The 15,851-nt window shown below is 52.5% G+C and overlaps 3 protein-coding genes across 6 annotated transcripts in view; all 3 read left to right on the forward strand.

Moving 5' to 3' along the window:
* The window catches only part of Ptpra (protein tyrosine phosphatase, receptor type, A), a 147,135-nt gene extending 142,343 nt beyond the window's left edge, over positions 1–4,792 (forward strand). For all 4 annotated transcript variants that reach the window (XM_013512312.1, XM_005380770.2, XM_005380771.2 and 1 more), the window contains 4 exons: positions 185–310; positions 385–536; positions 3,342–3,477; positions 4,153–4,792. In XM_013512312.1, the coding sequence (XP_013367766.1) occupies positions 185–310; positions 385–536; positions 3,342–3,477; positions 4,153–4,227 (489 nt within the window). In that variant the 3' untranslated portion in view covers positions 4,228–4,792. The remainder of the gene's footprint in view (positions 1–184; positions 311–384; positions 537–3,341; positions 3,478–4,152) is intronic.
* Positions 4,793–8,139: 3,347 nt separating this feature from the next.
* Gnrh2 (gonadotropin-releasing hormone 2) lies at positions 8,140–11,871 on the forward strand. The gene is given in 3 exon segments (XM_005415280.2): positions 8,140–11,493; positions 11,580–11,615; positions 11,618–11,871. Coding segments are annotated over 3 exon segments (444 nt in total). The 5' UTR covers positions 8,140–11,339.
* A 245-nt stretch (positions 11,872–12,116) lies between these two features.
* Positions 12,117–14,563, forward strand: Mrps26 (mitochondrial ribosomal protein S26). The gene is made up of 4 exons (XM_005380773.2): positions 12,117–12,878; positions 12,960–13,106; positions 13,205–13,328; positions 14,088–14,563. Exons 1-4 carry the CDS (start codon positions 12,667–12,669, stop codon positions 14,220–14,222), a joined length of 618 nt encoding a protein of 205 aa, XP_005380830.1. The 5' UTR covers positions 12,117–12,666; the 3' UTR covers positions 14,223–14,563.
* Positions 14,564–15,851: the final 1,288 nt, after the last annotated feature.

The raw sequence follows: 15,851 nt of genomic DNA on the forward strand, positions 1-15,851 counted from the left end.
AAATCAGAGGTTAATTAGAATGATGTGAGGTAATGTGGTGCTCTCCTGAGTTTTGAACACCCTGAGAATGAAGCATGTCAGTGTAAACACAGCAGTGCTGAGAGAGGGCTCAAGCTACCTGTGGGCAGAGGTGCCTCTACCACACTTAGCATTCTAACCCTGCCCTGTCCCACTTGTCCCCTAGGAGAAGTGCGCCCAGTACTGGCCGTCGGATGGTGTGGTGTCCTATGGAGACATCACAGTAGAGCTGAAGAAAGAGGAGGAATGTGAGAGCTACACCGTCCGAGACCTCCTGGTCACCAACACTAGAGTAAGAGGGGTATGGATGGGGACCCTCCCAAAGGGAAGCAGGACTGCCTGTCCTCCTAAACCCTTCCTCTGCAGGAGAACAAGAGCCGGCAGATCCGACAGTTCCACTTCCACGGCTGGCCTGAAGTGGGCATCCCCAGTGATGGGAAGGGCATGATCAGCATCATCGCAGCCGTGCAGAAGCAGCAGCAGCAGTCTGGGAACCACCCCATCACTGTGCACTGCAGGTACCACCTGCCCTGCTCTCAGACAGGGCAGAGACCACAGAGGCAGCTGAGGGCCACACATATCAGACCATGAGAAAAGCTGCACAAAGGCAGAATGGATGAGCACATGGAAGTCAAGTTTGATGATTAAGACAGGGCCAGAGGATCAGAGAGTCTTCAGATTTGTTTGTTTTTTTTGGTTTTTTTTTTCTGGTACCGGGAATCGAACTCACGACGTCACACTTGTCAGGCAGGCACTGCCGCTGAGCTAAATCCCAGCCCCAAGTCTTCAGATTTGAACCTAGCATATTAATTAAGTGCTGGGAAACTAATAACATTGCTGGGAGTCAGGCATGTTGGCACACACCTGTAATCTCAACACTTGGAAGGCTGAGGCAGGAGGATACAAGTTCAAACCCAGCCTTGGCAACTTTGCAATTTAATAAGAACCTGTTTGAAAATTTCAAAATTTACAAAGGGCTGGGGATGTAGCTCAATGAGAAGACCCAGGGCTCAATTCATAGTACTTCAGTCAGTCAATCAAATCACTAAAAAATAACCACATAGTGTTGATAGAAACAGAGATGTGGAAAAAACAGAAAAAGAGCCAGGCATGGTGGTACACACCTGTACTCCCAGCAATCTGGGACATGGAGGCAGCAGGATCATGAGTTTGAACCCAGCTGGACAACTTAGTGCTTAGCAAGAACTTTTCTCAAATTACAAAAGGGGCTGGGGATGTAGCTTAGTGCAGAGGCTGTGGGTTCAATCCCTAGTACTACAAAAACAACAAAAAACAAAAAAAAAAAACAAAAAACAAAAGAAGAGCCAGGAATGCCTCCCAGGTTTGAGCCTGGGTTACTGGTAACTGTTGAAGTAACAGAAGAAAGATGGTAAGAAGGCTTGTTTGGAGGGAGAAGGTAAATTTTGTTTGGGGTGTGTTGAGATTACATTTTTTTAAAAAAGTTTATCCTGAGTTTTTCTTAACAGTAAATTTTCTCAGGTTTGTCACACCCTCAGTTGCTCTCCTTGCATCTTCTGTCAAGCCCAGTCCAGTTACACCCACCCCACCCCACCCCACCCCACCCGCGCAGCTGCCCCACTGGGCTGCCTGTGGCCTACAGATTGCTGAAGCCAGTGATCACGTTGTCTCTGTATACTTGACTCCCTACTCATAGGCTTTTCCTTCCCTGTGTCCTGTGCTGGTTCTTCCCCAGGCCCCCATCCTTGAACCCCTTGTCTGTCAATAGACAGTGCCCCTTGCTGAGCTAACCCAGTCTCCTGGCTTTGATAGCAACTAAGTCTTTATCACCAGCTCACCCTCCCATCTAAACTCCAGGTTTATGTGTCCAATTACCTACTCAGTATTTCCATGTGACTGTCTAATGGGCATGCTCAGTGTAGGGTTCAAGTGAGAACTAATGCTTCCTCCCAAGCCTGCAGTTCCCACAGCCATCCCTAGATCAGTAAGGGGTATTTTCATTACCCACTTAACTCCAGGGAGAAGCCTTGGAACTACCCTGTTCTCTCACCCAGCACGTCTAATCCATCAGCAGTCGTGCTCTACCTGTACATAATCTCAGAAACTGAGTATTCTTCACTGTCTCCCCTTGGCTACTCTGTGCAAGCCACTTGCCCTTCCCCGTAATTGTGCCACCTCCTGGCTTGTCCCCCTGCTCCCACCTTCCCTGACGCTGTTCTCAACACAGCAGCCTGAAGGCACCTTTTAACCTTTGTCAGACCACAGCCACATCATTCCTTCACATAGACTCTCACCGTGATCTGAGGGTTCGCTGCCAGGCCAGCCAGGGAGGTGCACTGGGGACTAGCATTCTCCTGGTGCTCTGACCTCACCCCCACCATCTCCTGTCTGCCTGTACACATTCAGCTACATGGCCTTCAGCATCCTCAGGACCCTCCTGCCTTTGGCCTGGGAGGCTCATCCCCAGACAGCTGTAGGACTTCTGACCACCTTCCTGGCATCTCTGCTCTCTCAGCATCCCTTTAGAGAGCCTTCTCTGGGCACCCTGCTTGGAACTGTTCTTTCCCCTCTCCTTACTGCTCATGTTAATATCTGAGGAGACTGCTAAGCCCCACAGCCCTCTGCCACTGAGCAGGCACTCAGTGTCCCGTAACAGAACCCTCTGATAGCACAGAACAGGATGAATAATTTCAAGGTCGGAATCCAGACTCCCTCAGTTTAGGAATATCAGAGGCATGGAAAAGAGTCAGCAGATACACACCCGTGTAGACAGTTGGTCAGAGAAAGGGAAGAGTGGACCCAAACTTGAGCCACCAAAGGGCCAGGGCAACCCAGGCGTGTTGGTAGGTGGATGGCAAGGGCTAGTGGGTTTGGGGTTTGGTTTTGGTTTTGGTTTGCAGTTTGGTTTGGGATTTGGTTTGGGGTTTGGCTTTTTTATTTTTTTAGATGGGGTCTTACTATGTAGTTCAGATTGGCCTTGAATTCACTACTTGGTCCAGGCTGGCCTCACACTTTCAGTGATCCTCCTGCCTCAACCTCCTGTGTACTGGGATTGCCGGCATGCACCGCCATGCTCAGCAAGGGCTAGCATTGATGGAGTCATCACCACAGTCCCACAGGCAGGGCTTGGACAGAGGGTGCCATGCCGGCAGGGCTCTCACAGGGCTCCTCCAGGCCGAGAGGGCATAGGTGAGCATGGGCCTCCCGGCCCTCCCATATCCTCCCCTGGCAGTTCTGTAGATCACACACTTCCCTGGCACCAACCTCAGGCTATATCTGCACCCCCCATACCCACTCACCCCTCAGCACAGATGTCTAGTAGTAAGATGTCTGCTTTGTTTCAGTGCTGGGGCAGGACGGACCGGGACCTTCTGTGCTCTGAGCACAGTCCTAGAGCGTGTGAAGGCAGAGGGGATCTTGGATGTCTTCCAGACTGTCAAGAGTCTGCGGCTACAGAGGCCACACATGGTCCAGACACTGGTATGCTAGGTCCTTGTCTTTGCCACCACCATCTGCAGTCTTTCTCCATCAGAGAGGCCTTCAGGGGGCCCATCCAGTAGTCAGAAGACTGAGAGATCACAGACCCACCCTTCCCCGAGGTGGCCCAGACAGACAGGAAGTACCTTGGAAGGCAAGAAGGATCCCAGTGGGAGGAGCCTTTGTCACACCAAAGGGGATGTGACAAGTTAGGAAAGGTTGCTGCTTCTGTATCTCACTTGGGTCTAGGGGAGAGGGCAGGAGGTCTTGCCCTTGTTCTGTTCGACTCCCTGATAAGAGGTCTAATTCTTAACAGTCTGGACATCCACAAAGGTTTTCCTGAATCCTGTGGAACTAGAAAGGTTTGAAAAGTTAAATTTTAGGAAGTTTGGCAGAAGATTGCGGCTTTGAGAACCAGAGAACATCCTAATCTGGCAGCCATGGTGAGGGCTGGGCCCCAGTCCAGATGCTCCATTTCCCAGCCCAGCTCACTCAGGGCTGACGCTGCAGCGGCCAGGGCTGTTCTCGTCAGGCCGGCCAGCTCAGAGAAGATCCGCTGCACTCAGCCCAGAGGGCAGAACGTCAGGACTCTAGCAGGCAGGTCAGGGCCCCGGGTGGATTTTGCAAACATTCATTTCCTCAGTAACCTTGGCTTTCTTCCCGGCCTCTGCTCTCCAGGAACAGTATGAGTTCTGCTACAAAGTGGTGCAAGAGTACATTGACGCCTTCTCAGACTATGCCAACTTCAAGTGACAGGCGACAAGCCCCATGGACAGGAGAATTGCCTTTAATATTTTGTAATATTCTGTTTTGTTAATATACCCAAAATTGTGTATATATCTTATAACTGTTTTAGAAATTGGTACATAGGCTTCTATTACCTATTAGGTGGAGATTTTATATGTAAATGTGTTAGCACTGATAGTCCTTTTTCCAATGTTTTATTGGGGAATTAAATAGTGTGATGTTTGGATTGATATCGTGAAGTCCTCGGCCTAGGAATTGGGCTGAATTGTTCTTTGGTTTAAACATCTTTTCCTAAAGATAAACACAAAACCCATTCCAGATAGCTCGGTACCAACTAAGGAAAAAAGCACAAAAGTTCTCAGAGCTCCCGAGGAAATGGCTGTCCCAGTATCCCCATGCAGGCCTCTGTTTCCTCCCTGCACTGTAAATATCCCTCCCCTTCGCTGGCCCATCCACTTCTCCTACTGCCTGCATCCCAGCAGCCCCCCGTGGGGAGTAATGGGACCAGAGCGGTATCTCTGGCACCACACTAGGGATTATCAGATAATAAAGTTTTGACTCCCTGAGGAAATGTCTCTCCCTTTGTCTGGGGTGGGGCAGCCGGACAGGGCTTCGGCTCTTCTAGGCCACTCTTGGCCCTGCTGTTGCTGCTGTCTCTGGGTGCCCTGGCTCCTCCTCAAGTGCAGCCCCTCTATCTCTACCTATTCCCTAGGGTCCTCTTGTCTTTCTCAGCACATCTTCGGTATGGTGAGGTCCTCGCCAGCCTCCCTGGGTACAGAGAAAAATTCTATTAAGAGCCACTGGAGAAGGCCAGGCGTGGTGGCACACGCCTGTAATCCCAGCACTTGGGAGGCTGAGGCAGGAGGATCGTTGTGAGTTCGAGACCAGCCTGGGCTACAAAGTGAGCTCAAGTCCAGTCTGAACTGGAGAGTGAGACCCTGTCTCAAAAAGACAAAAAAAAAAAAAAAAAGAGAAAAAGAAAAAAGAGCCACTGGAGAAAGAGATGCTGGCTTGGCCTTGGAGGCCAAAGCCAGTGTGACTTCTCCAGCCCCTGGTGCTTTGCTCCAGAGCAGTCTAGGTTGTATCACTCTGTCCAGAATAAGTGTCTTTATATCCACACTGACTGGTTCAGAGCCTCCATTTCCTTCCGTATGTATCCTCAATTCTAGGACTTTATGTGAAAGTCTTGTAGATCCAGAAGCTAACATAATGAGAGTCCTAGATCTCTACTCAGTGGGAGTCTCAGATCCCAACTTGGTCTCAAGCCTGACGTGTCTCACAGAAACATGGAACTTTTGGCAGGGAGGGTACCGAGAATCAAACTCAGGACCTCATGCTTGCTAGGCAGGCACTGTGCTGCTGAGCTATATGCCCGGCCCAACATGGAACTTTCGTGTCCTAGGGAAGGTAGATGTTCATTTATTTTTCATATAATACTCTACTCGAGCCAGAGTCCCAGCATCCTTTCCTCTCTGGTCCCAAGTCCCCCAAAATGAAATTCTCATCTTCATGGTGGGAGGCTGATCACTGCTGTGTCCATATTCCATCTTAGCATGAAGAAAGAGCATGGAGAGCAAAGAGTTTTATTTTTAGGGGCTTAATGCAGAAGTTGTGCCTTTCCACTCATACACCATTGGCTAATACCTAATCCTGTGACTACACATGATGACAAGGGGTGCTAGGCAGTGTGGCCTTGCGCTGGGGCACAGCTGGAAGGGTAAGTCTGCCCGCCACTCGTAGGCTCACACAGCGCATCACAGGAGCAGAAGGTAGCTGCAGAGCAGAGCAGAGGAGCCCGTGGCCATGTGCCTTTCTTGAGAGCTAGAGCAGGCCCTGCACTCATCAGCATCAGGAGTAAGGCAGGATCCCAGCCTGGTCCTCATGGGTTGCTGCCACTGGGCTACTTGGAGAATGTGGAACTTGAACTGTAGCCAAGGGATGCTAGAAATTTAGGGTCAGTACAAAGGAGGGAAGATCAAGTGGAGCTGCACTGCACAGGGCCTCTAAGTTCAGGGGACACAGTCCACATCCAGTGGTTCCAAGAGGGCAGCCCGGTTGTGCACTGTATACTCAAGATATGTGTGCACAAAGGAGGCAGGGACGCAATGACAGCACGTGTGGAAGCTTCAAGAGGTGTGTGCAGGGAGTCACAGCTACTCACATGGGAGGCTGAGGCAGAGGGATCACTTGAGCGTTGGAGTTTGAGGCAGCCTGAGCAATGTAGGGAGGTCCTACCTTTAAAAAAATACCTAGGTATAGAAACAAAAATGAACTCTTGTTTGCTTTGCTACCTTCTGCCTGTTCTCCTTTACAGTGCCTGTCTGCAATTCTACCCTGCCTTGGAGCCAGCTGACGATGAACTGAAACCCCTACAAACTGTGAGCTAAATAAGCCTGTCCCTCTTGAAAAAAAGAAAGAGAAAGGAAAGGAAGAGAAAGAAAGAAAAATGAGCAAATGAATGCATCAAATTAAATACAGTAGTACCTCAGTTCATGAACTTAATTCATTTCATGATTCTGGGGAAGATGGCCAAGTTCATGTTTGTTACCCAATGTGGAGTTTGTGCACAGAAGCAAAATTTTGCTGAATGCATCTCTTCTCAAACAGAAATGTTTGTGAACCAAGGTATTACTGTATTTTAAAATTAAGGGCAGCAGAAGGTAACAAATCAAAGACAGTGCACTTGTCTGGCATGGACAAGGTTCAGGGTTCAATCCCCAGCACCACCCACCACAAAATGAAAGCAAAAATAACTCTTCCCCCAAATTAGGGGCTCGGCATATGATTCAGTGGTAGACTTGCTTAGCATGCATACATGAGGCTCTGTGTTCAGTATCTCAGCAACCACAGCAACTACAACAAAAGCGGTGCGTGCAAGTCGTTAGAGGCATTCAGTACTTCTGTAGGAACTACTGAACCCCAAAAGACAGTTCACTCAAAATCCAGCAGTTCCCAAGGAAGCCTTGTAAAGACCAGAAAGAAAAGACCAAAGAAGCCTTACGATAAAGTAAATAAAGACAGAATCAGTAATTTCCAGTGTTGTGCTTAGGGAAGCGCGCCTGTCTTTTTGGTCACCGGACTCCCGGTGCACACTCGGGAGGCCGCCCCCACGCCTCACATCCCAGTGCTGTGTCCTCAGCGCCCAGCAAGCTGCTCACTTGTTGCCAGGGCTGCCTTGGGCGGGTACACGCATGAGGCCTGGCCAGGTTTCTGCTGCACCAGTATTGTAGTTGTTACCTAATTGCTAAGCAGGAATTCCAGCAGGAATTAGCTCAGCTCTTCTCTCCCCTTCCATTACAAGAGCCCTCATCCCTTCATCCCTCCCACTTCTTTCTCACTCAGGGCTTGCTTCCATGTTTGCAAGACAGGTAAATCTAGCAAGAACCAAAGAAAAAGTGTCCTGGACCCACACACCACAATCATGTAGGAAGGGCAAGGGTGACCACTTCATCCAGTGCCCTCCCCAAAGAGAAGAGCAGCAGGCCATGAGCACCGTACACCCAAAGCTCTAGGCCCTGCCATTCTCAGAGACCTCACTTGAAGTAAACTCCCTTCTGGGTTTCATTTTTATTCATTCACTACCATCCCCAAAATACATTTCCCTCAGAACCCAAGTTCTTCCCCTTATGATAGACTTGTGAAAAAGTCTGTACTCTGAACTCTCCTTCCTCCCTCCTTGCTTCGTTCCCACACGTGCTGTCTTACTTTGCCATCCCTGGGACAAAATACCCAACACCCGAACTTCAAAGATGTCTACTGTGGCTCATGGTTCTGGTCCGTGGTCGGCTGGCTCCAAGGAAGAAACAGCACAGTGGAGAAACAGTAAAAGAACATGGTGGAAAAAAAGGTGCTCAACCCAACCCATGGCTGCCAGGAAGCAGAGAGCAAAGGGAGGAGACAGGGCAAAAAGGTACCCTTCCAGGTCACACCCCAGTGACTTGCCTCCTCCCAGGCCCACCTCCTAAGGGCACAGTCAGCTCCTGGGTGTGTGAATCCCCTGATGAGCACAGCGCCCCACGATACCATCACCTCCCACACAGGTGAGCAGTTAGGGGGACATTTTAGACTGAACCATAACACATGCTTTTCACCTGAGCTTGCCAGGGTGGCCGGGATCCACTGCTTCCCATCCACTAACTCCCCCAGGATCAGTGATTCTCCAGACTTTCATCTCAGTAGCTGCTGCACAGTCTCCTTCCATGGAGTTTGAGGACCTGGGCTATCTGGACCTTCAGCTCTCCTCCACCCTTTCCCTCCTTCCGAATTTCCTGCTGAGTCATCAGAGTGGTCCAGAAGCATCTGCCGCTAGGCCCCCCTCAGGCTGTCCCCAGTCCTTTGGGTTCTGCCTATCCAATGTGCTCACCCCACCATCCTGCACCCACAGATCACCGGCAGCCCTCCATTTTGCTCTCACTGGCGCACCCCACTGTGCCCTTGCATGGTGTTCCCCCATCTCTCCAGCTAACTCGTCTTCATCCTTGGCCCCAGCCACTGTTCAGGGTCTGTACACCTCTGTCTGGCTACAGCTGGGCATTCAGCTCTGATCCTCTGCTTTCCCAGCTGCCTGTGAGCAGTGCCCAGCTGCGGTGATGTTTTATCCTCACAGCCAGGCATTAGTTGGTAAATGTTGAAGATATCTTTCCTGTTCTGTTAGGATAATGAGGAAGAACTACAGAGTTGGTAATGTGGAAGGGATTATCAGCCAGTCCTGAAAATCTAAGTATGGTGCCAGAAAGAGGGACCAGAACTTTCCCGGAGAAGCTTAGTTACTCTGGTTTGGACTTTTTCAGGAAAAACCGTAATCAAATTACAGAAAAAAAAAAGCATCCCATTCCTCTTTTAAAATAAATATTAAGGGCCTGGGGGTGTAACTTAGTGGTAGAATGCTTGCCCAAAATCCATGGAGCCCATGGTTGGAACCCCAGCACTCAAGAGGCTGAGGCAGGAGGATCACTGCAAGATCAAAGCCAGCCTGGGCTACATAGTGAGTTCCAGGCCATCATGAACTACATAGTGAGATCCTGTCTCAAACAAAATAAAACAACACCACAGACTTTGAAACATTCTATAAATCCAACCTGAGCAAAGCTGGGCAATTGAACTCAAAGAGGTGTTTACTCATTTGTTTTGCAGTGCTGGAGCTTGAACCCAAGACCTTGTACATGCTGGGCAAGTGCTCTACCACATCTGAGCCCTTTTTCTTTTACATGAAATAGTCTCTTGCTATTGTTGCCCAGTGTGGAAAGCTGCAGCCTCCTTTTAGAGGTGGTTTCTAGGTTCTTTCTGTCCTGGGCAAAGAATTGGTCAAGACCAGCATAAATGGTAGCCAAGTTTTCCCTTTCTTAAAGATAGGAAAAGAAACAGACTCTGCAGAGTGAGTTTGGGCCAAGTAACAGCAGGAAAATAAGTATACCCTGTAAGACGAGAGTGATGGGCCAGGAGTATGGCTCAGTAGCACAGCGCCTGCCTGGCAATCACAAGGTCCTAAATTCGATTCCTGGTACAAAAAAAAAAAAAAAAGACGAGAGTGAACTACTCACTGTGAAGGGACACAGATGCCCCAAGCTCAAGGCCAACTGTCGTTTTTGTGTTTCCCACCCTGAGGCTGCCATCAGGTCTGGGCCATCCCATCAAAAAAGCTGCTGAGTTCCAGCAAAAAGTCCATGGGTAGCTGCAGGGGTACTATGGGAACTGTTGTGTGCATTTGTCCTGGAATGTTGTAATTGACAGGTCATGCCCACTTTCCCGGCTGTCTTTGCCACATCCTAGTCTCCTGCCTCACTGTATTGCCCAGACTGGCCTCAAACTCATGATCCTCCTGCCTCTACCTCCTGAGTAGCTAGGATTGCCAGGATGTGCCTCTGTGCCTGGTTTCAAAGAGCTATTTTTAATAAGCCACAAAGCAAATATTTTTCTAAACATCACTCAGTTTACAAAGTCTATACATTTCCCAAAACAATTTAACTGAATATGCAGTCCTCACATTCAAGTCTCTGCTAATATGTCAGTTTGGAAAATCACAGCTGAAACCCACATGCCCAGGACGGTCCCGTCTCTGCAACAGGATCTGATGACTCTTTGCACAGTGACTCTGCTCATCAGGATGCCAAGCTGAACCCTGGCTCTCAAATTTGCTGTTCAGCCCAAGTGCTGATTGGCTATTAACCATGTAAACCCGCCTCTGGCCCTTAGAGGCTAAGGCTGGCAGTGGAAAGCTGAGCTACTGACACACACTGGGAGACAGGGCCCTGTTGCCAGCAATGTAGCCCAGGTCTGTCAAAATCCATGAATGGTCCTGGTGAGCGTGGGATGAGAGGGCGTTTAAGCTTAGAAGACAAATGTACCTGCTATTGATAGCCTCTCTCCTGGTCCCTTCTCCTGCGCCTGCTTGGAGGGAAGAGAGGCCACCCCTGGATAGCTCACCCAAGCCCACCTGCATCTGGTGTGACCCAGCCCTGCACTAGGTGTGTGGCTATGAACCTTCTGCCTGCCCACTTTAACAGGCGAAACAGGATCACCATTTTTGGATCAGAAAGGGGTTTGTAGGCCTCAAGGGCAGGAGCTTGAGGATGCAACCTGGGAAGTGGGAAGATAGGACCAGGACATGGACCAGCCTGGACCAGGAGTCCTATGACTTCTACAAACCAAGAAATCATGAACATGATGGCCTACAAACCAAGAAATCATGAACATGAGGCCTACAAACCCTTGGTATTCCTAGAAAAGAAGCCCCCTTCCCCCACCCCCAACGCTCCCCATGTGTTCTGTGCTTGCCAGACAGGCATGGGAGGGACGGGATGGAAGCACTTGCCTCGTCACCACCACACATCTTCCACACCCCCAACTACTACAGAAGGGACATGGTGGGGCACAAAGACTGCCACTTGGTTCCCCAGCACCAGCTGCTCCAAATGCTCCCCTGGATTACCTTCCCCTGGCCTCGGAATCTGAACCCGTGGGCCTTGGATGACAAGTGGCTGAAAGGGAAAGGTGTTGGGAGACACTAAAGCTGCCCCAGTTGCTGGTTGGCCAGGGTGACCCTGGAGGAAGAGGAAGGGGTATTGCGGAAGTGTCAGCATCCTTGGGTTCTGCTCAATGTCCTTGAGTACATTCCTGCCATGGCCAGCTCTAGGCTGGGCCTCCTGCTCCTACTGCTGCTAACCACCTGCCCCTGACCCTTGAGGGCTCAGCTCTGGTCCCATGGCTGGTACCCTGGAGGAAAGCGAGCCTCCAGCTCACCCCAGGATTCCCAGACTGTTCCCAGACCCCCAGGTGGGGAGGAAGACCGAGCTGGCTGCTGCTCCTCTGCATACCTGGGCCTGGGGGTAGAGGCAGGTCGCAGCCTGTTCCCTTCTGAGGAAGGGTCCTGGGCACTGCAGCAGGCAGGCTCGCCCAGGCTGCCACGGACTCCCAAGTGATGACCTGGCTCCTTCGGAAGACACTGTGCCCTGGGACGGCAAAAGCACGGCCCGCTGGACTCTCCACAGGAAACAGCACCTGGTGTAAACGCTACTGGTGAGAGTGGGCGCGGTGAGAGGCCCAGCATTCAACACCAGCCATGGTGCCCAGCGGCCGTGCTACTGGGGAGGGGGTGCAACACCACGGGGACACGCCCTGCTCCTGCACCCCAGCTGTTTCTCGAGTCACTAGAGGAGCAGGAGATAACTGTACTAAAAACCCCCATAAATAAGACAGTGGCAGGGTCCCCTGGTTTCTTGACAAGCCAATCTCAAGGTGGCCAGTGCTAAGAGCGGAGGGTGTTCCTCACACGAACAAGGGGCAGGGCTCAAAGGCACAAGGGGTCATTGGCACGACAAGCAGAACAGCTCTGCACAGCGCCCCAAGACCACAGCGGAAGACGGGCACCGCGAAACGGTTTATTGCTAATTTTGCACATGGAGCATAAAGTTAAGAGAAGCACCTTAACTAAAGGAGGATGTGGAGGCTCCTAGAGGCGAAGCTCTGTGGCCTAACTTGAGTTCAGGGCTGCTTAGGGTGGACAGGTCGCATGCCCAGGTAGCTGAAGATCCCCACGCTGGGTCCTCAGGCGCCTGCGGGAGAGGGCTCCGAGAGAAGTGGAAGCCTAAGTCGGACGGGTGGGAACAGTCTGGAGTCAGGGGACCGAAGTACCCCATGGCGTGACCGCTCCTTCCCTCCGCAGAACACAGCCCGAGCGACGTTCCCGCCGCTCCCAATAAAAGCGTTTAGGTCCACGGTGCTGTTGCCTCGAGTAATTTCCTTCGTTCCTTCCCTCCACCACCCCCGCTGAGAGCCCTGTCCCGCGAGTGTCCTGCTGGTGGGAGGGCCTTCGGGAGGCGGACTGGCCTCGGCGCGGGACCACTACTCCCATGGGGCGGGGCGAGACCCGAGGACTACAAGTCCCGTGGTGCCCCGCGACCGCTTCCGGGTCAGGGCGGGGTCGAGCGGCTAGGAGTGTACGCAGCCATGCTCCGCGCGCTGAACGCCCTGTGTGCGGGGGCCCCGCTCCGGCCTCAGGCGGTGCTGCTGATACCGGCGCGCGACCGCAAGACCCGCCACGACCCACCGTCTAAGTCCAGTGCCGGACGCGTGAGGACGCCGCCCGCCGTGGACCCTGCGGAGTTCTTCGTGCTGACGGAGCGGTATCGGCTGTACCGCCAGGTCGTGCGCGCCCTCAGGTGCGTGTGGCTGCGGGGCGGCGGCCCTCGGGGAACGGGGGGAACGGGCACAAGGTGCTGATGGGCGCTCCTCCCGCCCAGGCTGGAGTTCGTGACGGAGGTGCGGAAGAAGCTGCACGAGGCCCGCGCCGGGGTCCAGGCGGAGCGCAAGGCACAGGAGGAGGCGGCCGAGCATAGGGAGCTGATGGCCTGGAACCGGGCGGAGAACCGGCGGCTGCACGAGCTGCGGTGCGCGGGGCGGGCGCTGAGGGGAGGGACTGGGGCGGGGCCGCGGGCGCCCCCGCTCCACCCCACGCCGCTCAGCCTCGGCCGGTTGCCCCTCACAGGCTGGCGAGGCTGCAGCAGGAGGCGCAGGAGCAGGAGCGGCTGCACGCGGAGGAGCGGGCGCGCCGGGCCCTGGAGGAGCAGGCCTGGGTGCGGCTCAAGGAGCAGGAGGTGCAGCAGCTGCAGGTGCGCCGCGGCGGGGCCGGGGACTGAGCGGGCGAGGGCTTGGGAGAGAAAGGCGCGAGGGGCCGTGATTGCCGAGACCTGGGTAGAGTGCAAATGGGAACCTGTTCAGGCACTAGCAGAGTAGGCCAGTGTTTGCTGGAGAGACCCCGAAATACACAGAAGGGTGTGTTTGACCTTGGAGGTCATTGATAAATTGACTTTGCTAGGAAGGATGAGCAGGTTGAGGAGTAATCCAGGGTCCGTGGGTGAGGCTTGAATTAAACAGAGGGAAAGGAACCAGTTGGAGAGTGTTTTAAGAGTGGACCAGGAGGCTGGATGTAGTGGCTCATGCCTGTAATCCCTGCACTCGGGAGGCTGAGGCAGGAGGATCGCCGTGAGTGTGAGCCCATCCCGGGCTACCTAATAAGTTCAAGGCAGCCTGAAGTGCATAGCAAGACTCTGTCTCAAACACACACACACACACCAAAAAAAAAAAAAAAAAGGGCCAGGTAGCATTTAGGGACTGAGTCCACAAGGTTGTCACAGCTAGTGCTTAGGGTTCTGTCTGAGGTGTCCACATGACTGTCTCAGAAAGAGGGATCTGGTAAGGCTGTCTGATGTTACTCCATTGGAAGCTCAGGGGGGCACTCAGAAGCCTTGGCCTGCAGACACCCTTCCCTGAGGGGCAGCTGGGGCCTGCGGGGAGCCAGATTGCAGCAGGCTCTGCAGGCTGCCAGTTTGTATGGGGCTCCCATGCAGCTGGCCTTTTCTTTCCCATAGGAGGAGGCGAAAACCTTTATCACCCGAGAGAACCTGGAGGCGCGGGTGGAAGAAGCACTGGACTCCCCGAAGAACTACAACTGGGCCATCACCAGAGAGGGGCTGGTGGTCAGGCCCCAGCAGAAGGGCTCCTAGGAGCCCAGAAGAGACAGTACTGCCAAGGGACCACATGTGCCTGGGTTACAGGGCCGAGCCTTCCTACACAGAAAGCTCGGCCTTTTCCAGAGCGGCCCTCATGTTCTGGCCTCTACACTCAGCACTTGGTCAGGAACTCCAAGCTCACTGTGCTCTTCTGCACCAGATCAACCTCAGGACAGCACCAGCCCATCTCACTGAGGCTAAGCCTGGGCTGCAGTGCCCTTGGGCAGCCAGACCATCTTCTCAGTGTCATTCAGGGCAATGGTTAGCAAATTACAATCGGCAAGCCAAATGTGGTCAGCTCATTGTTTTTGTAAATAAAGATTTATTGAAACACAGCCTTGCTCATCTGTTGACTCCCTTTTATACTACTACAGATAGATGAATAATTACAACAGAGATGGGGTGACTTGCAAAGTGTTAAATATTTGTTATATGACTCTTCAAAGAAAAAGTTGGCTGGTTCCTGATTTGCGGCTTTGGGGCTTCGGGTTTATGTCACCCGACATATGTACCTGAGCCACAGCCGACCACTGGCCAAGGCCTGCTTTTGCTCATGCCTGGGCTTTGCTGGGCAGGGGATGGTGTGGCCAAGACCCAGAAGGCAAAGGAAAGGCCCGGTTTCCCCATGTAACTGTCTGTGGTTTTCATGGCCTGGATCTCCTCTGCACTCTCAGCACTCTTGGTTCAAGCTCCAGACTGCTGATGTTGGGAAGGCCTGGTTCGCAGTGCTTCACTGGGACAGAATTCTGGGGACCCTCAAGAAATGGAGGCTCTAGGCAATATGGGCAGTCATGTTCGAGGCAAGGAAATGAGTGGCAAGGTGCAAGCAGAGGTGTCCTGCACGTCCCTGAAAGCCCCAGCCCCTCAGGCTGGTTTTCACTATTACAGCACTGACAGTTCCTTAGAAACACCAGGGGCTCTCATGTTTGCGTCAGGTTCCAAATATTTGCAATTCTGCATGCTCTGTATGCTTGTGGGGGCTGCATTTGCAGAATCACACCTTCTGCAGTCCAGTCCACCTAGAGAATCTTCTCTTGTTCAAGCACCCACCGCACATGGTAGATTGCAGGGCTACCCAGTAAGTACATAGAGCAGACACCCAAATGTGAGTGCTTTTGTAAGACCTGGGGAAGCTGACCCTGCCAGGTGCCCAGGGGGATGGGACAGAAGTGCGATCCGTGATTCACTTGAGATGGGCTTTGCTGAGTGGGCACTTATCTCCCCAGGATTGTCGTCCAGTCATCCAGACGTTTTAGTGAAACATTTGGTTCTTTTTTTTTGAGTGTTTTGTTTTCTGAGACATGGTCTCACTTGTGTAGTGCAGGCTGGCCTTGAACTCACTATGTACCCTAGGCCTCAGCCTCCCAAGTGCTGGGACTGCAGGCCTGCGCCAGCACACCAGGCCCCATTCTTGTTCCAACCCTCCAGGCTATACAGCACGAGGCCAGTGAGGTGGTCTCCATGAGCTCCTGTGGGTGGGTGGGTGTCAGGTCTGAGGATTCAGCTGTGGGAAAGTGCAGAGTGGCCATCCTTGGGCTGCATGCGGAGGGGCCACTTTGCTGCCGGGTGAGGGCAGACTTCACCTGTCACGTTGTGGGTGGGTGGGAAAGAGAAGAACACAGC

The sequence above is a fragment of the Chinchilla lanigera genome, unplaced genomic scaffold, assembly GCF_000276665.1.
Source record: "Chinchilla lanigera isolate Chin_1 unplaced genomic scaffold, ChiLan1.0 scaffold00014, whole genome shotgun sequence".
Taxonomy (NCBI): Eukaryota; Metazoa; Chordata; class Mammalia; order Rodentia; family Chinchillidae; genus Chinchilla; species Chinchilla lanigera.

Coding starts and splice junctions, on each gene's coding strand:
- Mrps26 (XM_005380773.2), top strand. CDS start 12,667: ATGCTCCGCGCGCTGAACGCCCTGTGTGCGGGGGCCCCGCTCCGGCCT. Junction 12,879..12,959: donor CAGGTCGTGCGCGCCCTCAG/GTGCGTGTGGCT, acceptor CCTCCCGCCCAG/GCTGGAGTTCGTGACGGAGG. Junction 13,329..14,087: donor AGGAGGTGCAGCAGCTGCAG/GTGCGCCGCGGC, acceptor TCTTTCCCATAG/GAGGAGGCGAAAACCTTTAT.